General features: G+C 47.7%; 1 protein-coding gene across 2 annotated transcripts in view; it reads right to left on the reverse strand.

Annotated features, from left to right (window-relative positions):
- The window catches only part of PASK (PAS domain containing serine/threonine kinase), a 1318755-nt gene that overhangs the window by 1260740 nt on the left and 30433 nt on the right, over positions 1-27582 (reverse strand). For both annotated transcript variants that reach the window (XM_085634144.1, XM_085634145.1), the window contains exon 3: positions 1046-1281. In XM_085634144.1, coding sequence (XP_085490270.1) covers positions 1046-1281 — 236 coding nt within the window. The remainder of the gene's footprint in view (positions 1-1045; positions 1282-27582) is intronic.

A 27582-nucleotide genomic window follows, 5' to 3' on the forward strand; every position in this document is an offset into this window, starting at 1 on the left:
GGTGGTGTTCCCACATTGTATATTGAAGCTACTTAATATAGACATCATAGAAGTTAATATGCATAGTGTTGCTTCCTGGCCAGTATTGTATCGATACGGCTGGTGTTTGTATGTCACGACCGTTTAAAAAAACAAGCATTGGCATAGCCAATAGGTCTCGCTTTTGGGACCTTATAAGTATTTAGTTATGCAACTGTTGCATGGCTAAACACTTATAAGGTCCCAAAGGCGAGACCTATTGGCTATGCCAATGCTTGCTCTTCTTGACGCTGCAATTCCTGGGGCCTGGCACACCTTGTTCCCGGTCTCTTGTGGGCCCCCGGAAGACTATTGGGCGGCGAACCTCCAGCTCCATTGCAGCTCTACGGCGGTCTCAACCCACATGCAAACACCGTGTGCGCGTAGGCTCGCGTTCTTCTCCCAGCCCTCACGGCCTCGCAAACTTATACCCGGCCAACCTCGATTGAGAGTCCTGTGCTCGGGTCTTGGGGGATTTTCCTACTATTGGGGATCCTTACAGGGTAAGTTTCATCATTATTTTTTCTGTTTCAGTGAAGAGCCGCACTGGAGGAAAATACATGGTATTTTAGTGTTTATGCCCTGAGAGTGTCGGAGCTCCCGACCGGGCTTCTCAGCCAGCTGCCATATGTTCTCATTATGTTTAAATCTTTGTTGCAAGCGCATCCACTCATTCACAGAAAAGGTCCGATAATCTACACCAACAGGTTTAAATGTTACATGCTCACACAGTTTGCAGGCTCAGCTTTCTTCTACCTTCTCAACATCGCAAAAATTTTAGAACGTATGAACGGAATTTTAAACATGCTGTGAAACCAAACAGCTTTTGAACTCGCTCTCTTTAAAGCTAAAATCTTTTAATAAAACCCCATCACTTTTGCATGTATAACCTTTTTCACTGTCCATGCTGTCTGTTAATCAGTACCCGATCAGTGCTAAGACACTTCACCAAAGGTTGAAGAAGCGTTCTTTTGAAAACTCATCATCTTGACCTGATAGGAGCTCAGACTTTGTATCAATAATTTACCTGTGTTGTCGTGGCATTCACTGTGAGCACAGCTTTGTTAGGGATGCGGGCTGTGGCAGGAGGGCACTGTGTTATCTCCCCAACTACCGGGTCAGTTAGGAGGGCATCACTGGAAGCATTAAAGATGGATCCTGAGAAGAAAGGTGACTCCAGCCAGTTCGAGTCAATGCGGGCCTTATCAGTGGGCAGGATGGGGCTGGTGGCTGTGCTCAGGCTGTAGCTCCTGCAACCATTTCCTGGAAAAGGACAGGAGAGGAATAGTCAGATGATGTAATACTCTAAGCTCTACCGCCATGGAATCCCTGTGCAAAGTCTGGCAGTTGAGCAGTCAAGAAAATACACGCACAGATGAGTCTTGATACCTAAACAGTGAAGGATGCGCTACACAAAGCAGTAGAGTTAAACAGTCCAACAAATCGAAATTTCCTTCACAAAGCAAATAAACTGATTTTCAGGGCAGAGGGCAGGCAGAAAACAGACAGGAGATTCTACATGAAGAGGAGAACATACAAGCCTATGAGAAATTAGTCTCCACATAGAGTGAGTAGATCTAAAAGAGATACCTGCACCAAGAAGAAGAGCCAGGTAAAGTAACAGAGATTGACAAACGGATATAGCAGCCAAATTCGCCCTGCACAGAACATTGGAGAGAGGAGATCTAGCAGGCATGGATTTCTCTTCACTGTCCTGCGTTGCGTGGGATCTGGTAAGCCATCGGTTGTAGAGTTCAGTGCAAACAATCGAACGATTAGTATATCCACAAATAGCACAGAAGCACAGCTTTATGAATGAACAACTGCCAAAGACCTGGCTAGTAATGCAATTTAGGCATATGCATATATATTTTGACTGGAGCAGTTATTATGCCAAACAAGTCACCGGGTCCCAACGCTTTGATAGGTCGACTTTGCTCCAAATTTAAAAATCTTTCATAAGATAGTTATACAGGCGACCAACCATTTAATTGCCCTGGCGGCCTATCAGAGTTGATCTGGACATGTACGTGACTTGGCACCAGTCCTATCATTCCTCCAGAGGGATACTGAAAAGCGGTAGGGAGTGACACATCCCTACCTACCTTCCAGTGTCTTTAGTGTAACATGTAGTGGAATCTACCCAAATTTCACAAGCTTTTTCACAGGCTTTTCAGAGCGAAGTCAGACTTGTTACTGACAACAATCTGCTTTAGTATGACATTGGAGTTCTGCATGGTCTGGTGGTATAATATGATGGTGTCTGTCTGTGATGGTTCTGACCTAAAACAAACACACAAAATACTTGAATTTGCACTTTAATACCTGTAATTGCTCAGTAAACTAAGGCCACCATCAAAATGTTCATGGGAAACCTCTGACAAGCTATTTCCAAGTTTTAAATCCTCTTTTGTGCAAAGCTGTATAACATCAAAGTGATATTCTCTAGGAAAAGAAGTTTTTGAATCCAAAGTTTTTCAGCCATTTTTAAGTACTTGAGAGAAGTTAGAAGGACTCTTTATATATTATTATTAAACCGTTTATTTCGTGCACAGCCCATAAATCTATATATACCTTTGTGGAATTATTTTTCAAACATGTGGGTTATCTTTAAATCTGAATGCAAAAACATACTGACTACCCTGATGTGGATGAATGGAGAAAAATGCAAAACACAAACATTAATCACAATGAAACCGGTCTACTGGAAGCTGAAACAAAATCATTGCCGGATTCGGTACCACAAGACACAGTGGTTTTAACGGTGAATTACACGGGCTTCTCAACACTTCCATCCTGTGTACAGTAAACTATGTAATTGAACTTGCACACCAATTTTTGACCTAAGAAATTTAGGGGAGTAGTCTCAATAATCATGAATTCATGTTTCCTTTCAGCTGAACTTATTTTACATTACCGAAAGGGATAGGTCAGGAACTTCCACAATTGTGTCATAATTGTGGAATAGGTAGCACCGTTATCAACCAAAATTGATGCAGGATGGATATGTGGAAAAGAATAACTGAGTTTCTCACTTGAGAGTGAACTGAATATTGTTGAAACTGAAAATTACGTGGAATTTCTTTTGTTTTATTCTGCATCTGAGGTGGAAGGGGTAGAGTCAAAGGCAAAGTTCTGTAGAACTGCTTTGTATTCTGCACCGGTGCCTGTTGGGTTGGACCAATGACTTGGCCACCCCATTCAGTGTGATGGGAACCATATTCTGTTGCATAGGGTTCATCTGAGGCATCATTTGAAATTCATTAGCATATGGCTTTGCATTAAATCCACAATCTTTTTTCTAATGCCCCTCTTTACAACTCATGTGACAAGCTCACCATACCATTGTTATCCCTGTTGCTAAAACTGTGATCTCTAATTTGGAAAGAAATCTCCACCTCTTGGAGGGTCCCTGAAACTGTGCACCACTTCCCTGAGGCACCATTCCATGCCTTCTTTGCTGAAAGAATTCAGTCTGTGCCAACATCCATTTTTCCTTTAATTGTTTCTTTTTAGACTCACAATGATCACTACAACATTTTACACATGCTAAGATTTAATGAAGTGACTTTGCTTGCCAGTATATCACACTCTGCTGAAGCTGGACACTCAACTCTGGATACAACCCCAACACAACACGAAGCACCTTCCATTCCACTGTTCTGTCTATAAATCTGCATCAATTTCTTAAAATAGTCCTAAGCTGGCTCCTCTGCGTTCTGTGTCTATGTCATAAGTTTGACTAATTAACCTGTTTCGCTGAAAGCAAATTATATTCAATCCATAAATCCTTCGGCATTATGATCGAAAACAAAGTATCCAAATCTCCCCAGAATACCTTTGATACTGTAGCAATGCTTTGCACCACCCACCACTGTGTACTATTTTTAAGGCTCTTCTCTAAGCTTTAGAAATTCTTTAGTAAAGGCCCATAGATCATGTTTAGTCTATTGAAGGTGAACATAAGCTGGACCATTGACTCCTGACACTTTTCTCTTTGGGAATTTCCCCTAAAAACGGCGACATGCCACTGGCAGAGACATAGCCTCCATAGACCCCAGGCCGTGGAACTGTCGACCACATCCTTGCAGTGGTGCAGCTTGATTGTGGTCGCAAGGTACAGGCTGATTTCCAAGGGCTGGACGCGAGGAGACTGCGGCGGCCCACAACTCTGGCCGTGGGCTGCAATGGGCTTGGCGACACGCCTGCACTAGTGAGCCCGAGCTCTCTGTGCTGAGGCCTCATTTCCTGCTGGGCCCTGGAGTCTTCGACCCGCTGTGGCCGCCCGAGACTGAGGCATGGGGACGGTGGGGAATGCCGCCCCCCTCGGAGGTGCTGCCACTATTACATCATGGATCGGCGGCTGGGCCGCTGTAGTTACTGCATTTGGGCGGGTGCGGGCCGGGAGTCGACACTGGTGCCGGCAGCGGCCCTCGGGGCCTGCGTCATGGCGGTGTCCTGATTGGGGGCTGTGGCGCGGCTGGGACACGAGGTGGAGACGAGAGACTGCAGCCTGGTGCACTGATGGATTGTGCCATTATGAAGGCCCACATTGAGTGAAGAGGGGTCGATGCTGGTTGCTGGCAGAGGTCCCGCTGGCCTGCCTAGACAATTCATAACATCTGGATTTCCTAGGGTCCCCAGCAACTGACACTAGGCTGTGACTGAAACCTGTGGACTCCCTGGTGCTGAAATTGATCCTCTGTTGACATTGACAGCTGCACACAGATGAGGTGCCCACTAGGGGGTTTGGGTGCACTCTCGCCCACGGAGGCAATCGGGCTAGGCACCGGTGCCGATTGTGGGGGGAAAATCCTTGCAGTGGAGGTTGAAGATGGTCCTTCTCCCCCCACCCAGTTGCGCTTCCCCGGCATCAAGCCCCAACCTGTTATCGCTAGGATTCTTAATTTTCAGGACCAAGACAATATCCTTAAACAAGCTAGACTGAAGGAATCTCTCTCCTTTGAGTCCCAGCGCATTATGATATTTCCGGACTATACCGGCTGGTCTAGAAGCGGTGGCAGTCCTACGCGGTGGCGAAGGCTCGCCTCTGAGACCGCAAGATATACTACGAGCTCCTTTCCTGGCCTGCCTGCAAGTCATCTATAATTCCCGCACACTCTTTTTTAATACCCCTGAAGAGGTTATTGCATAGACATATAAAGAGATACGGGTGGAGTCTCACACTCCGCCCTGCCTTGACTCGGACTCCTTGTCTAGTGATCCTCTTCAACGACAGTCCAAGCCTAAAGGGCAACGCTGCCATAGATTGAGGTTGTCGGGCGGTTCAGGGCCAGTAGCAAAGATCTACAGACACACCACAAGTTTGAAATACCAACCTACACTTGAGTGTCACGTTATTGGCTGCGCACATAGCAGTAAACTATGCTTCTCCGCCCAATCAGTTGGTATGAAGGCATCAACGATGGACTACACGGCTGGAGAGATACACATCGTCCTTTCCAGAGAGACTATGTTAAGGGGGTGCTTCACAGGGATCCATTGGATGGACTCCCTCCGCGATAGATGCTTCAACGTTTTTGAGGTATTGGTGTGTACTTCACAGGTTAGGCTTCAATTTACCAGCTGAACTGTACTGGGAATCCAAGATAAGGTGGAGTGAGGTGCGGTGCTCAGACAGGCTAAGCAGTCAGGGTAGACATACTACTCCTACAAGAAACATCTCCTGGGCTCCAAAACCCCATGTTTGTCTCAAGTCAGCTACATTCACACCTTTCATTCCGGGTTTACTAGAGGCTCACATGGGGTGGCCATTCTGGTTCATCGCAGGGTTTCTTTTCAATTTATGCGATCATGGGTGGACCCACAAGGCAGGTATGTCTTTGTGAAAGGAACAATACATGGTAAGCCGATGGTCCTGACTCCTTGCCCCAGGCCGGTGGAGCGGGTGATGGAAATCTGGGCCACTCTGCCAGCAAGAATGGCTATACTCAGTGGTGATTGGAACGAAGTTATGCATCCTGACAACGATAGATGGTGCGCCACCAGAGGGACAGGGGGGATGCGTGAATCGTGTCTGAAACCCCTAGTGGATGCGACGGTTGGGTAAATGTTTGAAGGACACTTCTTCCAACTGAACAAGGCTTCACATACTACTCCCAGGTCCATGGGTCATTCTCTTGGCTCGATAATCTTTTCATACCATCTAGCCATGCACAGAATCCCAGACGCCACGATATTGCCAAGGGATCTATTGGACCATTCTCCAGTGACACTGGGACTCCGAGTGGGCCCAGACCGTTCTCCTTGCCGCTGGACAACTCTCCCTGGCACCTACAAGATCACCAATACAAGACCCATATGTACCAGGCCATAACCAAATATTTTGCCTTCAATACGGAGACGGCAGTTTCAAGTACAACCTTATGGGAGGCCATGAAGGCCACCCTTTGTGGGGTGGATATCGCTTTCTGCGCAGCGAAACGTAAACAATATCGCAACAAACTGGTATGGATGGAAGCTTGCATTCTGACCCTCAAGCAGTGGGGACGGAGGGAGGGGGAGGAGGGCCTGGCATGTCGTCAATTGTCATTAGCACAACAGCAATATCAAGGGGAGCACCTGGAAGAAGCAAGGTGGGCCTGGCTGGCCTCTCGTAGTCGGGTTTACCAATGGGGTGACAAATCCGGAAGGTTGCTACATCGACTGTGCCAACAAGCACTGAAACCGATTCACATTCCTGCTGTTGGCCATTCCATCGGAATTATACTTACTGACCCCACGGAGATCGCTAATAGTTTTGCTGGCTCCTATAAGTCTCTGTACACCAACAGACACACCCTGCCCGACATCCTAGTATGGAGGTTCCTTGATGATCTACCCCCAAGGGCCCTATCAACCACGGCTAGAAGCTTCCCTGATGGTTGAAAAACTAGCAATTGCACTAACTGACTTGCATTCGAGCCAAGCCCTGGGTCCCATTGGCTTCCCTTGTAAATTATTCAAGACATATAAGCCACAACTAGGAGCCCACTATCTTGTGGTGATACAGGCCACACTGGAGGCAAAGCATCTACCTCCGGATAGGAGAACATGCTGAGGTCGTAGTTTTCCTTAAACCGGGTCGGCCGACTGACCTCCACTCCTCTTACCGGCTGATCTCTTAATTACATTTTTGCAGGGATTCTGCGGAATCATAGAACTATGCTTGGGATTATGGAACCTTAGTAGGGAGGGACGGAGTCATCCTACCACCTGAGTACCCATGAGCCTGGGACCAACTAGCTATAGTGTCTCACTTGCCCTCCTACTCACACAGCAGAACAAGTGATTAGACACCCCAGAACACAACACTCCAGACCCTCTCAGGAATCGCCGTTGCAAGACACACCCTTTCGCTATCACACTCGTAGTAGTCCACAATAAATTCTGACAGAGACACGTCGAAAGTTTAAAATGTTTATTTTAACTATCGTGCTCTAGTGTGCAATAATAGTGCCACAACAAGTAGGAAAATGCCTCTCACAAATACAGTTAGCATAGCAAGTAGTCTGTAAATAATAAATGGAGCTGTCAATATATACGACAATGTAGCCTAACCTCCCTCCCCTTCTACAGAAGCAAAATTATTATATATCAGAAGATCTCTAGATGTTCGCAGCAGACCCTGTACCTTAGTATACACAGATGAAAGTTCTACATCTCCAGTACTGTCACGATCTTTTCCCTGGAAAGGTCTCTCTCAAAGTGTGTGTTACCTTTTTCTGCATACCTATATGACAAAAGTATGTGTTCCTAAAAAACAGCTGCATTTGCGTGTTTTGTGTAGGGCCTGACCAGAACAGAACAACAAGAGACATTGTTATTCAACCTTGTCTGAATGTACAGACTAAATCCCAGGAAAGAACAGAACGCAAAAACAACAGCTTGTTCTGTGTGAAAGTACAGTGTGGCACAACGCAAAATGTGTCTGCAGAGTAACGTGCGCAAAGCAGAAAGCAGTCTGCAACATGCGCATGCTAACATAGGGAAAACAACAATGGGCCTGCACGGAACAAGTGACAAAATGTAGAGGCCAAACTCCCTGCTAAAGACCTGGCTAACAGGCTCATACCCCAAATGCCAGACCTAGTCTACCCAGACGAAGCAGGCTTTATGCCTTGCCGTGCAGCATGCCATAATATTTGCTGTAGCGGATCGCCTGGAGTCGCCCGGCCGCCATATTACTAGCTGACATCAACAAGGCCTTTGATTCAGTCAGCTGGACATACTTGTTTGTGCTCTTGTGATGTCTCAACATGGCCCCCCGATTTCTCTATTACATTCACCAACTATATACCGACCTCACCACTTCGGTATGTGCGGCCAGCTTGGTCTCTCCCTGCTTCCCTATTCACTGCGGTACCCGACAGTGCTGTTCCCACTTTTATTCGCTTTAGCAATGGAACCCTTGGCTGCCAGGGTCAGAGTTGATGCTTTAGTCCTGGCTTTGAGTAGTTGTCGGCGGTCTCCAATCACATTGCAGTATATGCTGATGATGTCCTATTCTTCCTCACTGACCCCCACAGATCCAGCCCCAGGCTCCTTAGTATAATGCAGGTCTCCGGTGAAATGACTGGTCTATATATGAATGCTAGCAAGTCCATTCTCTGGCTTCTGCCGGGGGCCCGAGACTATGGCTCATGGGGCGCAGACTTCACTATCACTTCCCAGGGACTACAATACCTGGGGGGGGGCTTGTATGCCTCTCAATCCACTTCTTGGTAGCGTAATTTAGCTCCATTGACAGAACAAGTAATGGTGGAGGTGAAATCCTGGTTGAATTTGCCCCTGTCGCTCTAAGGATGTTCTGCCATCTTTAAGATGGTTTCTCTCCCTGCCTTTTGTACCAGTTGCAGAACCTTGGTTCCTACAGGTAAACCCACTCCTGAGTCAATTCCGATATGGAGGAGGAACTATTCAAGTGGCCTTATGTAGGTTCTTCTAGTACACCTACTGTGGAGGCATCGCTGCCATGGACATCCAGTCTTACCATGCGGTCTCACATCTACAAGTACTAAATGAATGGTGGCACTGTGCAAGAGGTGATACTGCCTATGCAGTGGAACGCTGGATAATGGGCGACACTTCACTCTATACATACCTATGGGCATGTTCGCTATATCAGAGTGGATGACGAACCACTGTCTGCAACTAAATGCATCCAAGACAGAAATCTTGTTGTTTGGGTCAGCCCAGACTTACTGGTCTCCTAGGTGGTGACCTGTAACATTAGGTCCGGCCCCCTCTCCTACTTTGGTGGCAAAAAACTGGGAGTATGCTTAGATGTATTGTTATCCATGAAGGACCAAGTGATGACTACGGCAGAGACTTGCTACCATACCCTAAGCCTTTTGCGCAGAGTGTTCCAATGGTTACCTCTCTCTGTAAGAAGAACCCCGATCCAGGCTTTGATTATTGGCCGCTTAGATTACTGTAATGCTCTGCTGTCATCGGCAAATTAGTCCTACTAAACCGACTGCAGATTGTTCAAAATGTGGCGGCTCGCCTGGCCCTAAAAAAACTACCTTGCACCTCTTCAGGACCATTGTTACAACAACTCCACTGTCTGCCAGAGAATTAATTTTAAGCTTTGCTGTCTCACCCATAAAGCTTTATATGGTGCGAGTCCCAGCTATCTGGCAGACAAATTCAAAGTCTACTGTCCGAATCGCCATCTTAGAACGGAAGGTAAAGGGTTGCTGGTTGTCCCCGGATTAAGAAGTTTAGAACAGGAGGCAAAACCGGTGTCCATCTACCCTCGAAATTTTGGAACACCTTGCCCGAGGACCTGCGCAAATGCTCCAATCTTCTCTGCTTCAGGAAACTCCTGAAAACAGCATTATTCAGAGCTTAAACCTGTTTGCCCGTGTTCGTCTGACTTTCCTGCTATGATAGCGTGGAGATACCCCTACGGGGGTGATTCTTACGCTCTACAAATCCCATACATACATACATACAAATATAGTACATCAGAGTTCCAGGCCTTGCTACCAGCAGCACGAGTGGTGCGTCAGGTGTGGAGACAGTCGTGGTAGCGAATGGAGTGGTGGGTGGGCCTGACGCTTGAGACCGCTCTGTGGCACAAGAAACCCCTTCCCCAGCTAGCTGGCCTATCCGGGTTCCTGGGTTGGCATAATATAGGTCTCTCATCCCTGTGAGTAGTTATGCTGGGTACAACTCTTAAATCCAAAGTGAATTCTCCATGCCCCACAGCCAATTCTATAAATAGCTGCAATATCGTCATGCCCCGACCCCTTGCATACAAAACCTTGAGGCACTCCCCGAATTCAATCTGTTAGAGGGCAAACTACTGATGGCTGATCTTAGGGATCATAAAATAACTAAGATATACCAATCCCTAATAACTAATATAACTAATAGTGCATCTATGCTGGCTACCCTCCGGGAGGCTGGGCAGGGCGACCTGGGCCAGACAGATGACGATTATTAAACCGAGACCCTAGAGTCCCCGTGTGGCGCAGCTATCTCTTCACACTTGCGCCATATTCAATTTAAATATCCTCACCGAGCCTGTTACACCAGACACAGGCTCTGGAAAACTGGTCTAGTATCATGCCCCACCTGTCTACGATGCTGAAACTGTGAGGACACCTTTCTCCACACAGTTTGGTTTTGCAGCATGCTGGCTAGGTTCTGGCAAGGGGTCATGACATGCCTGACTGAGGTTCTAGCCTGGAATCTCCCTATGTCCCCGAAACTAATCCTCCTGCACACCACAGATGAGATTGGGGCAACAGGTATAAATGCCATCTATTGTCTCTGGGACACTTTTTGGATTAGCTGCGTGCAATATAAGTTACAAAACATATATCAAATCATACCCTAGCCAAGAGAGACATTGCTAGGCTATGGATAGAAAACTCCCCTCCCTTGCTGGGCATATGGAAACAGGGCATGGACTTCTGCATGGGATTAGAGATACCAATATTCAAGGCACGGGGATGCCTCCAGAAACATCTCAAGAACTAGCAACGCTGGGCCGACTACCGGGGCCTGCTTCTGGAGCCTCTGACCTCTGTTGAAATGCAACTGGACAATGCCCTATGATATGCGACCTGGTATTCGATGTAGCTTTGTGCTTTAGATGCATTTGGGGCTGTTGGCTGCGGGAGGGCACATTCTGGAGCTTAGTTAGGACAGCACACACTGTCCAATAGCCTGTAACTAAGAACAAAACACAAGCACGAGCGTGTGGTGAGCTTTGGAAAGCCCTTTACTAAAAGTCTCGCCAGAGCAGCGCGTGCGTGCTGCTACAGGCTCGACCTAAAAACAGAGCTCCTGAAAAAAATAGCACTGGTGGAAGAATAGAAGTACCAAATCAGAGAGGTGGTAAAGAGGCTATGCTGAACTGGAGGGACAAAAACATGCCATACGAGCAAACAGTGAACAGAATGCAAGCAAATGTGAGTGACAAAACCCAAAGTCAATGGTAAGCAGAAATGCAGTCCTAGGTCAGCTATTAGCATGTCCCCAATATGTCTTTCCGTCAGACACCTGTGCTAGTTGGTAGGTTCCGACCGAAAAAGGTTTTAGCACAGGACATATCGAGCACAGAGATTACTGATGCATTTTACTTGGAATGTGCACGTATACCGTTACAAGAAGCCTCTAAATTTGAAGGCAGCTAAAACATACAATCTGATCACCACTCCCTGAAAACATTAAAGAGCTCTGCATAATTAATTACTCTTTCTCACTTTGCTTTGTATAGCAGACAGTTACCAGAAACATGAATGGTTTTAATGTATTCTATTAAAGCTCCTTTTCAGGGTGTCGCTTCAATAAATTTAGGATGTTAGAAGAAAATCCAGGACTAATGAGTAATACGATTTATAAAATGAAATGAAAAGCGGTATTTGTAAAGCGCTGACTGCCACTCCGAAAGGAGCATCCTGGCGCCTGTACAGAGGTAAGAGGAAGCTCTGAGGATCTTAAATGAGAGAGAGGCAAAGCTCATCTGAAGATCCGAAGATGCAAGTCTTTAGTGCCTTCCTGAATTGTGTTTCAGATTTTAACATTCTCAGTTGCAAAGGCAGTAGGTTCCAGGCTCTGGTACCCAATACTGCCATTGTTTTACCTCCCTTTGTTTTGCATCTAAAATTGGGAGGTTTGAGCAGGTTGGCTGAAGAGGACCTGAGAGTTCTGGTTGTAATGTAGGGGGTGAATCTTGATGAGAGGTATTTTGGTCCTATTTTGAGTGAGGCTCTAAAGGTGATTAGGAGGATCTTAAAAAGTATTCTCTTATGTAGTGGGATCCAATGAAGGGTTTTGAGGGCTGCAGATGCGGAAGACCTTCGTGGTAGTTTTAAAACCAGCCGCGTTGCTGCATGTTGGACTACTTGGAGTCTTTTTAATGTTTGTTTGCTGGCTCCTGCCAGGAGGCTGTTGCAGTTGTCGAGTCGCGAAAGGATTAGGGCGACTGCTACTGATTTCCTTGCAGCGAATGGAAGTAGATCTAAAAAAATTCTCAAGGACTTTAGAAGGCTGAAGCAGGTCCAAGCTACCGTCACTGCATGTGGTTGGAAGGTGAGGGCAGAGTCAAACTGCACTCCTAGATTTCTTGCTACCTTCACTGTCTCAGGTGGGGGTGATGTACCCTCTGGCCACCATCCGCCTGGCAAGAACGAGACCTCATTCCCTATTGGTAGGATCTCGGTTTTGTTGGTGTTGCACCTAAGGTGGTTATCCTTCATCCACTGAAGGACGTTGGTTAGGCATCTTTTGAAGTTGCGATCTGCGTCCTTGGAGTTTTGATCTAGGGATAGGATCATTTGGGTATCGTCTGCGTAGGAAGTAACTTCGATCCCAAATGATGTGATCAGCGAAATGAGTGGAGTCATATAAATGTTAAATAACAATGGGCTTAGCGTGGAGCCTTGAAGCACTCTGGTTAAGATGGTACGTTCAACAGATAAGAAAGTTCCAAGGGACACGACTTGTCTGCGCTTAGAAAAGAAGGATTTTACCCATTCCAAGGCGGTGTTCGAGATACCGCTGGATTGGAGTCTTGATAGGAGAATACTGTGTGATATGGTATCAAACGCATACGATAGGTCGAATAGGATCAACACAGCCTTCCTGTCTCTGTCCGCTATCATTTTTAGAATGTTCGTAATTTCCAGAAGTGCAGACTCAGTGGAGTGTTTGGGGCAGAAACCGGATTGTCGGGGGTGGAAAATGTTGGCGGTGTCTAACGATTTGGTTAATTATTTATGAACACATTTTTCTGTGATTTTTCCTAATAAGGGAAGCAGTGATATGGGGTGATGGTTAGAGAGGACAGATGAATCAATATTTAGGAGGGGGGTGGGCGCACAATGCCTCACACTCCAGCACTCAGTTTGCCCCGATGCATCATAATAAATGCAGTGCATAATAACACTTTCTTCGGTGTCAGGCTTTCGTTTTTCACCCTTGTTGGTGCAGCCAGTGTCTTGTATCTGTACACACGTGTTTCAGGATAATTGTCCTCCTTCAGTAGAGAGCAACACTTTTATTGGGGCTGCACCAAAAAGGGTGAAAAACTAAAGCCTGACACCAAAGAAAGTGTTATCATGCACTGCATTTATTATGATGCATCGGGGCAAACGGAGTGCTGGAGTGTGTGCGCCCACCCCCCTCCTATGAATCAATATTTGACTTATTTTTCAGAAGTTTCACTATCGCTAACTTCCAGTCATCTGGCACTATCCCCAAGCTTAGGGAGGAGTTGACTATCTGGTTTATAACTGGTTAACTGTGTCGACGATTTGGTGGAGAATTGTGGGAGGACAGGCATACAGTGGAGAGCCTGATTTGCATGCTATGGTTGCTTCACGAGTTCGATCCAGTGATACTGGTTCAAATGAGCAAATGGAGTATTTAGTGGCGCCAGGTTCATGCTCTGGGGCGGCATATTTAGTCGGGACAGGGTCCGTAGTGAAGTCCTTTTGAATATTCATAATCTTTTCTTCAAAGAAGATTGATATTTGATCGCATAGCCTCTGGGAGGGAGGTATTTCTTTCTGTAGTGCTTTGGGATTGGTAAAGGACTGTATGACCGAGAAAAAAAAATGTGTTCTAGTTTAGCTTCCTGTATTTTGTTGGCGTAGCATTCTTTTTTGGCTGGTTTGATCTGTGTATGGTAGAGTTTTCTGCTTATTTTATACGCTTGTTTCTCTGCTGCGTCTCCATTTACGCTCTTGTTGTTTGCATTGAATATGTGCTTGTTTGAGAGCGGGAGTAAACCAAGGGGCTTTCTGGATTGTTTTCTTTTCATTTTTATTGGTTTTATTGGTTTTATCTTGTGGGATGAGTTCAACAGTGACAGTAGTCATACAACTATGGAAAAGACGTGAGTCTGCTGCAGTGTTCCCTAGCAGGGTAGGCGCCTGGGCCTGTGCGGTAATAGCCGACTTGGGATTGCGTGCTAGTTGTGTCCAATTACGCCTGGGCTGCAGGCTGGATGGTTGTTTGTCCCGATGACATGTCAATGGGATCTTCAATGTGAGGGGCACGAAGTTATGGTCTGACCATATTTGAGGAATAGGTGGGTCGGCAGAGAGGAGGGTGATGTTAGAGCAGACCCCATCCAGTGTGTGGCCAGCTCGATGTGTAGGAGCGTCCACCATCTGGATTAGCCCTAGCATTTCTGTAATTTGAAGGAAGTTTTCTACGCCTGGCTCTTTTTTGTCTTCTAGGTGCAGGTTAAAATCACCTTATAAGGTGAAGTTGGCATATCTCAGTAGAAGATGACTTAAGGTGTCCCCTAGTGAGTCAATGAACGTGGCGCTGTGACCAGGTGGACGATTGATCAGGCCTTCTGAAAAGGACAGAGGCATTTAGTGAGATGCAGAATCCAAGACTTTCTGCTCCCTTAAGTGTGTCTATTTCAAAATTGGTGCAGTGAAGTGTATCCCTGAGGATAATGGCCAAACCCCTCCTCTGGTGTCTTCTCTGTCATTTCTACAGATCATGTACAGTGGTGGCAGTGTTACCGCGATATCGGGGTTGCACCAGTCTTTCAGCCAGGTCTCGGTGATAAATAGGAAGTCTAACTGTTGCTCCGTTAATAAATCTCTGATATGTTGGCAATGTCTGCACAACAGAGAGCGGGCATTGATTAGTCCCCCCTTTAGTTGGGCAATGTTAGTTGGTGCGACTAATTTGTGGTTATTAATTGCGATAGGAATTTCTAATTTGCAGTGGTGACATGAACAAGCCCCCTTTAGTTTCTCAGGCGCTATCAGGCATTTGCCTGATCCCCCTGTGTTAAAAGTTTTTAGTGCTGCAGATGAGTATTCAAGTTCAGGACCATTTTGGGCAGCGATTCCTGCCCTTGTCGCGGTCTTGGCGCAGACGGGTGTGCCTTTGGAGCACCTTCGGCGCGCCACTGTGTGCGTCCGGCCCAGCATATTATTTAATAGCTGGCCAGGCACGGGAAAAGGCCGTGATTGGAGGTCCCGACCGGAAGTCGGTCAGGCCAGGCAGGGGGGTGTGTCCGCTTCCCTCCGATCAGTCGGCGAGTGGCACGTCGGACCGGGGAACTACACGATGGTCAAAGGTACAGGTAAAACTAAGGTAATGTGCAACGTTGCTGGCTGTAGTTAAAATAATTAAATAATTAAAAGCGCAAACACGGTGAAATACATTAAAACGAAATGAGGCTAAAAGTGATTCAAAAGATTGCCGCTTAAAGAGTTCAGTGCATGAGATGAAGTGCTCGCTTCTCAATGAGAGCTCGTCTCACCTCTAGTATCAACATGCACTTTCCTAACTTTCTGTAACTGTATAGGGTAATTAATGTGTCCTTTATTATGGAATGTTGAAAATATCAACAATCAAGGATACATTCAATACAGAATCAACCAAAATAGGAGTTCCCATGCAGATCAATAAGCAGAAACCAGACTGTTAAGGAGCCCATGTGCATAACAGCAGTAAAGGTTTCATTAGAAGAGCAGAGACAGGTGCTTTAGCAAATCTCATTCAGAGCAATAAAGCCGAAAGGACTTGGATCCTTCGTGCAAAGGATTGTAATTGAATACATTAACGGCAAATGAACAACCAGCCAGAAAAGACTTAACTAAGGCACTTATCAAGAGCATCAGAGAAGTATCAAAGAGAGATTTCCATGGAAAATATAGTAGGAAATCACAGCAATCTCGATGATGGCTGAGAGTCCAGCAGTTAACATTCACAAGCCTTCATATTTTTGACTTCAAATAAATCCTCTGAAGTCCATGCCAAGACCTTTGCAGAAGCCACCCCATGGAACATCACGTAGAAGAATTACTGAAATGTGATAGTAGCTATAGGACTCTCCAAAGCAGCGAGTGGCAATGTAGGGTGCTGAAGGTCGCGGATGAGTAATATGGTGAACATCTGAAGTCAAACATGCTTTTGTGACCTTTATTGGTTATAAAGCCTTACATAAATATATTTAGGATTTTAAATTATTAACAAGAGTATCAGAGGCTCCTCATGTGATTTCATAAATGTATAAACTATCAATAAAGGGCCTGATTAACACAAAGCGCAAGGCCCAAATCATTTGACAGAGGGGACTGCATGAAGTTAACTCCGGAACAATGGGACACTATCTTCAAAGATACCTGCAGAGAGAATACGCATGTACAGGGGGGTGAACCAGCTAGTAGATTCCTAATCAGTTGGCAATTTCCCACGCTTAGGCTCCATCTAATGGACACACACTTGCTAGGCCTCTTCTGGAGGGGATGTAATCAGACTGGCCGGCTGCAACACTTCATATGGGGCTGCCAAAAAGTGGCAGTATTCAAGAAGCACGTTTAGAAAGCTAACAAAGAGATAACCATCAAGAGCATCCCTAGGTCCTCGGCTGGCATTCTCTTAGGCAGGATGCCAACTATGAAAGGTAATGTGCAAGGAAGGCAAAAATCTTTACCAAACATTTTATTGATTGCTGAGAAACCGTACATTCTCACTATGTGGTGTAAACCACTTCCTCTCTCCATAAGAAACTAGTATATAGACTCTGGCATATACAGGGCTTGGAAAAGATCACTTCATCACTCCACAGCGAACGACCAGAGATTTGAGAAAACATGGGGCCTTGTAATATAGTATTTTTTGCCAAAGAGTAAAGAGCACAGACACGACTCAAATTGCTTAGAACTCAGAAGATAGTATAGACCTGAATGAAACCCTGACAGAACCTTGAAAGGGAACATAAACAAGCATCAATATGTTGTCCGTATGGGGCCACGTATTGTTACATTAAATTGAGGGGAATTTGCTAAAAACCACATGCCTGAATGTTGAATGCGTTATAGTAACCTCAATTAGTGCTTAATGGGCCAAAATAAAGCTGTTAATCTTCACCGCGGAGCAGGGACATCTTAAGGATTTGGGGGGCCCTGGGCCAAACATATTTTGGGGGCCCCTGTTCAGGACACCTTTGAATTTATGATCTAATTTGAGCCCCTGTTTCCCACGCAGTTTCCGCTTCCTCAGCTGCGCTAGCGATCCAGTTTGCATCATAGGCATTAGCCTATATATTCCCGATGTAAATGGACATGTGCAGCTTACAGGTGTAGGATTCAGGGTTTCCTGGCCTGCTACTACGTCTTTAATACTTTTTAAATTGTATATGTGTGGCTGAATTACTCTGTGCTTTTTAACAATTTCTCCTACCTATGCGCCCTTGCACTTTACTTGATTCTGCTTGCCAACACCTCCTTAGCTGCTCCGATTCGCATTTCAGTTTTCCTCCAGTCCTGGTCCGCTGCTGCTGATATGCCGATTGTGTGGAGGGCTGGGGCTACTATCGGGCTACTCACTTCCGCCCACGCAGTTTCCACTTCCTCAGCTGTGCTAGCGATCCAGTTTGTATCATAGGCATCAGCCTATTTATTCCCGATGCAAACGGATGCGCGCAGCTGATAGCTGTAGGATTTAGTGTTTCCTGCCCTGCTACTAGGTTTTTGTTACTTTTTAAATTGTATATGTCTGGCTGAATTACTCTGTGCTTTTTAACAATTTCTCCTCCCTATGCGCACTTGCACTTTACTTGATTCTGCTTGCCTACACCTCCTTAGCTGCTTCGTTTCGCATCTCGCTTTTCCTCCAGTCCTGGTCCGCCGCGGCTGATACGCCGAATGTGCGGAGGGCTGGGGCTACTATCGGGCTCCTCACTTATGCCTATGCAGTTTCCGCTTCCTCAGTTGCGTTAGCGATCCAGTTTGCATCATAGGCATTAGCCTATATATTCCCGATGCAAACGGACACGCTAAGTGGACGTGCACAGCAGGCGCGCTGCTGGCGCCGAAGGTAAGCCTGTCTGCGCCCGGAGGCGTTCGGCGCCGGCCAAGCTGCCCAGTTCCCCTCCGGTGAGTTTCTTCCACTATATTGCAATAGGGAAAAACTGCTTAGCCTTAGGCGGCTACCATTATGTCACTGTACAGCCGCTGATCCGAGGTTGGAGGTAGACTTTCGATGCAATAAGTGCAACTGGACTCTCCTCCAGCCCAGGAAACTCTCACCCAATATCCTCCCACGCAACAATAAGTGTAAAAACAATAAGAAAACAGAGGACTTAAAGGCCACCCTTTTAAATTGTCGCTCTATACAAAAGCATGAACCATACATTTATGGCCTACTTTTAGACTAACAGTCTGATCTTTTATTTATCACTGAGACCTGGCTGTCTGAAGCCTCCAACCCTACTATCACCTCGGCCATCCCTACGGGTTATAACATTCTTAGGAGGGACCGATTGAATGGGAAGGAGGGAGGTGTTGCTATAATTTACAATAAAAAACTAGACTGCTAAAGCTTCTGCTGTACCTTATCGCCCCATCATAGCATAGCTGGATTTCTGATTTACAGACCTCCCAGTGCTATTGGAAATGTTATTACAACGCTTAATACAGCCACCACCTCCCTGGCCTTAAAATACAACAACTGCCTCTTTCTGGGAGATTTAAATATACATATGGACAATGGAAAAGACCCTCAAACAATTTCCTTGTTGGAGGCGCTGAAGGCCTGCAACATGTTTCCATCTGTTTCTTTCGCCACCCATGAGAAGGGCCACACCCTAGACCAAATCGTTCACAACTTTGACATATCAGTAAGCCTACCTCTTCCCATTACCTGGTCTGACCACCTCCTATTAAAATTTGTCATTCCCAACTCTGCCACAGCCCCTTGAGCTAACACAGGGCAGAGGGTCTCTAATTACAGGACGTTCCATAAAATATCCATCCCGATGTTAGCAGACGCCCTCGGTCGTTCCTCACCAGAGCGGTCTGGCTGCCCCGACTCGGACGCCCTCTCAATAGATTCATGGCTCCGAACCAACATTGATGCAGTGGTACTGGTTGTTTGCTGCTCCTCAAAGAGGTCAGCCCCACCAGCTCCATGGTTTGACGATTCCCTTAGATCTCGCAACAGAAATTGTGGAACAATTGAACGGAAATGGCGTAAATCCTATCTACCTGAGGACAGGAAGGTGTATAAGACACCTTAAAAGCTCATTACATTCTCGTGAAGGCAGCCAAGAAAAACCTCTTTCAAACCAAGATGGAAAATGCCCAAAATAAGAGTAAGGAAATCTTTAGCATAGTTAAATCCTTTACTGCCCTGAGAGCCAGCACAAAGGAAGAGCCATGCACTGAAGAATGGTCTAAGTAAATAGTTGAATTCTTCCACAAAAAGATCTCCATGATCCAACAAGCCTTCACTAACATCTCAGAGGAAAAACTGACCTTCTACCTTAGTTCTAATAGCAAATTTCACCTCTTGGATCCTCCTTCTTTACTAGTTTTCCCTGAATTTCAGCTTGAAGAGTCACTGACCCCTCTCCAAAGCATTAAGTCTGGCTCTCCTACTGACCCATGTCCAGGGAATATCTTGAACCTATTAGCTCCCACCATAACCACACAGTAAACCAGCACTTTAATGTTTCTCTCTGCTCAGGCAACATGCAGAAATTATGGAAGAATGCTAAGATTCTTCAACTGATGAAAAAGGCTAACGCCAAACCGACGGACCCTGCCAACTACAGGCCAATCTCCCTTCTTCCGACCCTCTCCAGAGTACTAGAGAAGCATGTAAACAAGGCCCTCCAAAAACACATTGAAGATGGGAAGCTCCTTCATGAGTCCCAATCCGGTTTTAGGGCTAACTACAGTATGGAGTCCGCTCTGCTGGAAGTGACTGAATTTCTCAAGGGTAAGCTGGACTAGGGAGGCAAGACTGTTCTGATACTGCTCGTTACGTCCGCGGCCTTCGATATGGTCCCACATGAGAGGCTCCTGGAGAGACTTGCCAACATCGGTCTGGGGGGGGACCGCCTTAACATGGATGTCATCCTTCTTGGCAAATAGATCTCAGGACTTCTGGCTCCCCCCTTTCTCATCCCCAGTTCCGGCCATGAATGTAGGTGTCCCTCAGGGCTCCATTCTCAGTCCTACCCTTTTTAATATATATCTATCCCCCTTGTATTTTTGGTAGAGGAAGAGGGCGCCAAAATTGTTTTCTATGCTGTTGACACTCAGCTGATTTTTACGTGTGAAAAAGGAACCGACTTTGACGGGGCAATGATTAGGTCTTGCCTCACAAAGGTTTTTAACTGGCTTAAGATCAATCAGCTGAAGTGCAATCCTGACAAAACTGAAGTTGTTTTCTTTGGTAATCCATAAACGCTTGACAGGAGCGCTTGGTGGCCAAAAGATCTGCCGCCCCCGCCCGCTGAAAAGGAGAAAGTCAAAAACGTAGGAATTGTCATAGACAAGACACTCTCCATGTGCTTTCAAATTCAAAATCTAAATGGCACTTGCTTTGGCATACTCTGGATGCTAAAAAAAACTCCTGCCACTGAGAGCAGAAAGCTTGTGGTGCAGACTTTGGTGACATCAAAGCTTGACTATGTCAACAGCTTGTACCTCTGTCTTCCCAAATCCCTTATCCAGCGCCTACAAGTGGTACAATACGCGGCGGCCAGAGCCATCCTGAGACTTAAACCCAGATCTAGTTTGACCCCTATTCTTAAGTCTCTCTGCATAAAAGAACGGATCGGCTTCAAAGCGATGACCATCTTCTTTAAAGCTTTCCATGGCTTAGGAGCCGGCTACATAAATAAGCGTGTTAATCGCTACACAACAGCTAGACCCCTAAATTCTTCCAATGCCAACCTGGCCATCATGCCTAAAATATGCAGTGCCCGCATTGGAGGCAGATCCCACGGCTTTCTAGGCCCAAAATTGTGGAATAGCCTCCCCAAGTCTCTGAGACTAATAGCAGAGGTAGCACCTATTAAACAAGCATTGTTGGGTCTTTTGACTTGGGTCCTGACAGTACCTCTCCGTAAGAGGGTTTCCCCAAGTCTTGCCTTGAGGGGAAATTGGTCATGAAAGGCTTTTACCTCGGAGCATGGACATTAGAGGCTGGTTCCCACGACCACTCATCTGGACCATATCCTTTCCAATCGACTAAGTAGAACAGTTTTCTATTCTTCCACTTAGAGTCCAAGATTCTTTTGACCTCAAACTCCTCACCATCTTCAGTTTGAATTGGTTTGGTAAGCGTCCTAGGTCTAAGGTTCGGTGAAGATCCTTTTGTCAAGAATTCCTGTCATGCGTGGGGAGGAAAACGGTAACCAGCGACAACGGACTACATCTCCCAGGATGCTTAGCGGTTGAGAGGTTATGAAAACAGGAGAGCTGTTACAGAACTCAAGGAAAACACGCCCTTATGTAAACAGGAGAGCTGTTACATAAACTCAAGGAAAACACGCCCTTATGTAAACAGGAGAGCTGTTACATAACTCAAGGAAACACGCCCTTATGTAAACAGGAGAGCTGTTACATAACTCAAGGAAACACGCCCTTATGTAAACAGGAGAGCTGTTACATAACTCAAGGAAAACACGCCCTATAAAGGGAGGAACCGGGAGGTACAACGCTGTCGGATATTGTGTTTACACCGACGTACCTGCTTCGTGAAGAGCAGTGTTCCGGAGTGGTGCTCCAGTAAGGCAAGAACGGAGGTAGGTCGAGTCGTTACTCCCTGGGCCGTGTCTTGCCCCATCGTCACCTGTGAAGGACCCGGAAGCTCTACCGGTCAACCATTGAGCTTCGCTTTTTGACTCGGCTGAGTCAAAGCGCAGTGGCGCTTTTGCTGGTTGGAGTCGTAACTCCCAGCCCGACCAGAGATACAGGGACTGCCAGCTGTCACGCACACCAGGAGGTGTTTGCCGCGTTACAGACTCGGAAGTCCACAGGATCGATCGAGCGGCTGCTCTCGGTTCAGTCTTCTTACTTTTGATTGGGGTATCGGTGACGCATCACCAGGAGGTGACTCCGCGTCCCGGTGCAGTCTGAGGAAGAGGTTGAGCGGCTGCTCCCTTCAGGTAGAGACCCCGGCTGGGTGTTTCCCTGACTCCTCGATTCTCCCCAACACTCTTCGTGCCCCTCACAGCCTACCGATTGGCATTGTCGGCCATTTCATTTCTGCCCTCTGTTGGCATACGCCGGGACCGGCGTATATGCAGAGGACGGTTAGGACCATCCGTGCGGTGGGCAGGTAACGTACTTAGCCTAGAGGATTCCAGTGACTATAACCTTTGTTTATTCTTAGTGTTATTTGTGCCTTCATTAAAATAACTTACCCTTCACAAGTGGTTGCGTCCTCATTATCGTGTCTGTTAAACGATCCTGAGACGTTCAGGGCGTTACAAAATATCCGACACTAAACAACACTAACTGTCTCCCGGTCGATAACAGACATGGCAACACTTGATGCTGTGCTGGCTGCTTTAGCGACCGTGCAAGTTGAATTGGCTGCCTCTAGGCAAGAGACAGCCGATGTAAAAGCCAGACTGGACGCTATCCAATTGGACCCGCTCACGCCCAGCACCTCCCTCACGAACCAGACCCCTGCGGTAGTAGTGGAAATACCGGTAGCCATCCCCTTGGCAACACCAGACAGGTACGGTGGGGATCCTAACACAGTGCAGGTATTCCTCACACAAGTGGCGCTACATTTCTCGTGCAAGCCAAGGGCGTTCCCCACGAGTCAGGCTCGCGTGGCTTTCCTTATTTCCTATTTGGCTGGAAACGCGGCACAATGGGCCGTACCTCTGGTGAGCAGGGACGACCCCATCTTATGTGATTGGGGTGCTTTTCGCGAGGAATTCCTGAAGGTATTCGATAGAAGGGCTGACTCGTACACGGCGGACCGTGAAATGCTTGAGTGGAGACAGGGATCCAACGAACTGGTGCAGTATCTCAACGCGTTCCGAAGGCTGGTTGCGGAAACCAAGTGGCCTGTTGCTAAACAGACGGTGCTCTTCCATCACGGACTGTGCGATGAGCTCAAGGACGCCGTGGCTCATATTGACCCGCAATCTAAGACATGTGAGGGCCTTATCAACCTGGTATTACGGCTGGAACATAGGCTAAGTGAAAGAAAGGGGGATCATGGGAGAAAAGGAAAATCCCTTCCATCCTATGTGACGGTGGGAAGTCCTGAAACTTCCACCGCATCCAAGGGAGAACCCATGGACATCGGCGCAATACGAGCGAGCCTCACAGCCACGGAGAAAGAGTCACGCCGTAAACAAGGATTGTGCCTATATTGTGGCAAAAAAGGCCACTACGTACGTGAATGCCCTGCGAAACCGAAGACGTCACGTTATCGGGCCACCCGGTCGGTAACAGCCGTGGTGGACATACCGGCGGAAAACTAGAGGACTCCCAGACCGAAGAAGGGGCATCTCGGAGTCACTCATCCATCCCTTCCCTTTCCAACTCAGTCACTAAGGGACACCGAGACCTGTTTCTCACGGTGCACGTGGGAGTGCATGACCAGTGGATACCCGTTGTGGCCATGGTGGATTCAGGGGCCACTGGCATATTTATGGACCACAACGAGGCATGCAGGCTAGGGCTAGTGCTTCTTCCCAAAGCTGTACCCGAAGACGTCTATGCTGTAGACGGAAGGCGATTGGTGACGGGGCCCATCGGGCAGCACACGGGGGTCCTTCCGATGAGATATGGGAGGAACCATTTGGAACAAATCGATTTTAACATCATCCGAGCGCCCCAATATGGCGTCATATTGGGATTGCCGTGGCTACAGAAACACAACCCCTCTGTGGATTGGCCAACACATCGCGTCGAAATGACGTCACCGTATTGCATCCTGCATTGTGGAAAAAGAACGGAATCCCTTGACGCAGATGAGAGCGGGAGTCAGACGGTGGCTACAGCGGCGGAAAAAGATGTGGCTCTCCCCCAGGCTTATCACAGTTTTGAGGATGTATTTGATGAGGTGAAGGCGGAAGTGCTACCACCACATAGACAGTTTGACTGCCAGATCGACCTGGTGCCAGGGGCCAGCGTTCCCAGCGGCAGGCTGTATGCCCTGACGGAGCCTGAAAACGTGCATCTCCGGGGGTACCTGGATAAACTCCTCAAACTAGGATTCATCCGCCCGTCCAAGTCTCCGGCCGCCTCGCCACTCTTCTTCATCCCGAAAGCTAATGGGGAGCTGAGAGCCTGTGTGGACTTTAGGGCATTGAATGCGATCACCATAAAGAATCGGTACCCCTTGCCTCTCATCAGTGTACTTCTGGAACAGGTCAAGAAAGCTCGTATCTACACCAAGTTGGATTTGAAAGGGGCATACCATCTGGTGCGCATGAGGGACGGAGACGAGTGGAAGACCGCCTTTAAGACCAGGTTCGGCCTTTTTGAGTACCTCGTCATGCCGTTCGGGCTGTGCAACGCCCCGGCAGCCTTTCAGTACTTTTTGAATGAGGTATTCAGAGAGGAGTTGGATATCTACGTGGTCGTATATATCGACGACATCCTCATCTATTCGTCCAGTGTGGAGGAGCACGTACACCACGTCAAAGCTGTGCTCCAAAAGCTGAGGGAAAACAAGCTGTTTTGTAAACTCAGCAAGTGTGACTTCCACGTCACATCCGTGGAATTCCTCGGAGTAATGCTGAGTCCAGAGGGACAGGAGATGGCAGAACGAAAGATCAAGGCGGTGAAAGACTGGCCGGTGCCCCAAAGCGTGAAGGACGTCCAAAGTTTCATTGGCTTCGCCAACTTTTACAGGCGGTTTATAGATGGATTTTCAGGATTGGTGGCCCCAATCACACAGCTACTGAGGAAGTCCAAGGAGTTTGTCTGGTCCCCTGAAGCGAACGCAGCCTTTGAGGCCCTGAAAAGCGCCTTTGGTAAGGCGCCGGTGTTGGCTCACCCCGATCCGGATCTCCCCTACGTGGTGGAAGCGGACGCATCGGATGTGGCGCTGGGGGCTATCTTGTCCCAACGCAACCACGACACAGGGGTGCTTCATCCCGTTGCGTACATGTCCCGCAAACTCAACGACGCCGAACGCAACTACCATATTGCGGAGAAGGAGCTTCTCGCAATCAAGGACGCCTTCACCGAATGGAGGCATTGGTTGATGGGGGCAAGACATGTGGTATCGGTGTACACGGATCATCGGAATCTTCAGTTCATGACGGCCACACGACACCTTTCTCCCAGGCAGCTGCGGTGGATGATCTTCTTTGCGGGGTTCAACTTCCGCATCACTTATCGGCCGGGGACGGAAAACCGGAAGGCGGACGCCCTGTCCCGTCAATCTACGGTTAAGGAACCATTGCCTGCGACCGAGCATTCCATCATTTCCCCGAGGATGGTATTGGGAGTTATCCAACCGGATACGTTCCTGAGGGGAATAAAGAGAGGGATCAGGTCATTCGCATGGCGGAGGTGGCTCCTCAGTCACAGAGAATGGCAGCTGAAGGACGGGATACCCCTGAAGGGCAGGTGCCTATTGATACCCACGCCTAGGCTAAGGAAACAAGCATTCATCTGGTGCCATGACTCTCCATGCGCAGGTCATTTGGGCTTTGAAAAAACGGTGGCTAGCATGGGACGGCATTTCTGGTGGCCAACCATGAGAGTGGATGTCAGGAGGTGGGGACAGGAGTGTCCTACGTGTGCCACCATGAAGGCCGACCATGGCCGAACCCAAGGGCTCTTACATCCACTTCCGACCCCGGATAGACCATGGGATAACATATCACTGGACTTCGTAGTGGGCCTCCCGGTAGACCAGGGGATGACGGCAATACTGGTGGTGGTGGATTACTTGACGAAAATGGGGCACTTCATCCCCTGCAAGAGAGTCCCTACGGCCGGGGAATTGGCGTCACTACTCCTAAAGAATGTGGTACGACTGCATGGATTACCTGGGGTGATCGTGTCGGACCGGGGGTCGCAGTTTACTGCGCAATTCTGGAAGACGTGGTGCACAGCGCTGCATGTTAAGACCGCCCTGTCCACCAGCTACCACCCTCAAACGGACGGCCAAACCGAGCGCCTGAACCAAACGCTCAAACAGTATCTGCGATGTTTTGTGGACCAGGGCAGGGACGAATGGGTCGACTTGCTATGGGTTGCAGAGATAGCCTATAACAACGCCACTCACAGCTCCACACAGTCATCTCCGTTCTATAGCAACTATGGCCATCATCCCAGGTTCTTGCCATTTCTACATCCGTTCAGAGAGGACAGGATTCCCGCCACAGCGGACAGGGTGGCACACATAAAAGACACGTTGATGCGCTCAAGGGCTGTCCTAATAGAGGCCAAGAGAAGATACAAGGCTGCGGCAGACAGGAAGAGAAGGCCCGGGCCGCTGTACCGCACTGGAGACTACGTCTGGATATCCACAAGAAACATGAGGTTTCGAAAGAACAGTGTGTTCCATCCCAAGTACATGGGCCCCTATCGAATTACCAAGTGTATGGGTCCCGTGAACGTGAAGGTGTGCTTGCCCCAGTCATTACGGATACACCCTGTCTTTCATGTATCATTGCTCAAACCAGCACCCTCCAAGCCGTCTGGGACACCTAGGCCGATATGCGTGGAGTCGGAGGTGGAGTATGAAGTGTTGGGCATACGGGCGTCCAAATGGCGCAGGGGGAAGCTGTGGTACCTGGTTGCGTGGAAAGGATATGGCCCGGAGGAGCAATCATGGGAACCGGCTGAAGGGGTTCATGCTCCGCGCCTGGTCTCCTTGTTCCATCGGCGTTTTCCTGCCAGCGCTGGACACATGGGGAGCCGCTGAGAGGGAGGATGTACTGTCAAGAATTCCTGTCATGCGTGGGGAGGAAAACGGTAACCAGCGACAACGGACTACATCTCCCAGGATGCTTAGCGGTTGAGAGGTTATGAAAACAGGAGAGCTGTTACAGAACTCAAGGAAAACACGCCCTTATGTAAACAGGAGAGCGGTTACATAACTCAAGGAAAACACGCCCTTATGTAAACAGGAGAGCTGTTACATAACTCAAGGAAACACGCCCTTATGTAAACAGGAGAGCTGTTACATAACTCAAGGAAACACGCCCTTATGTAAACAGGAGAGCTGTTACATAACTCAAGGAAAACACGCCCTATAAAGGGAGGAACCGGGAGGTACAACGCTGTCGGATATTGTGTTTACACCGACGTACCTGCTTCGTGAAGAGCAGTGTTCCGGAGTGGTGCT

The sequence above is a fragment of the Triturus cristatus genome, chromosome 11 (assembly GCF_964204655.1).
Source record: "Triturus cristatus chromosome 11, aTriCri1.1, whole genome shotgun sequence".
NCBI classification, from domain to species: Eukaryota; Metazoa; Chordata; class Amphibia; order Caudata; family Salamandridae; genus Triturus; species Triturus cristatus.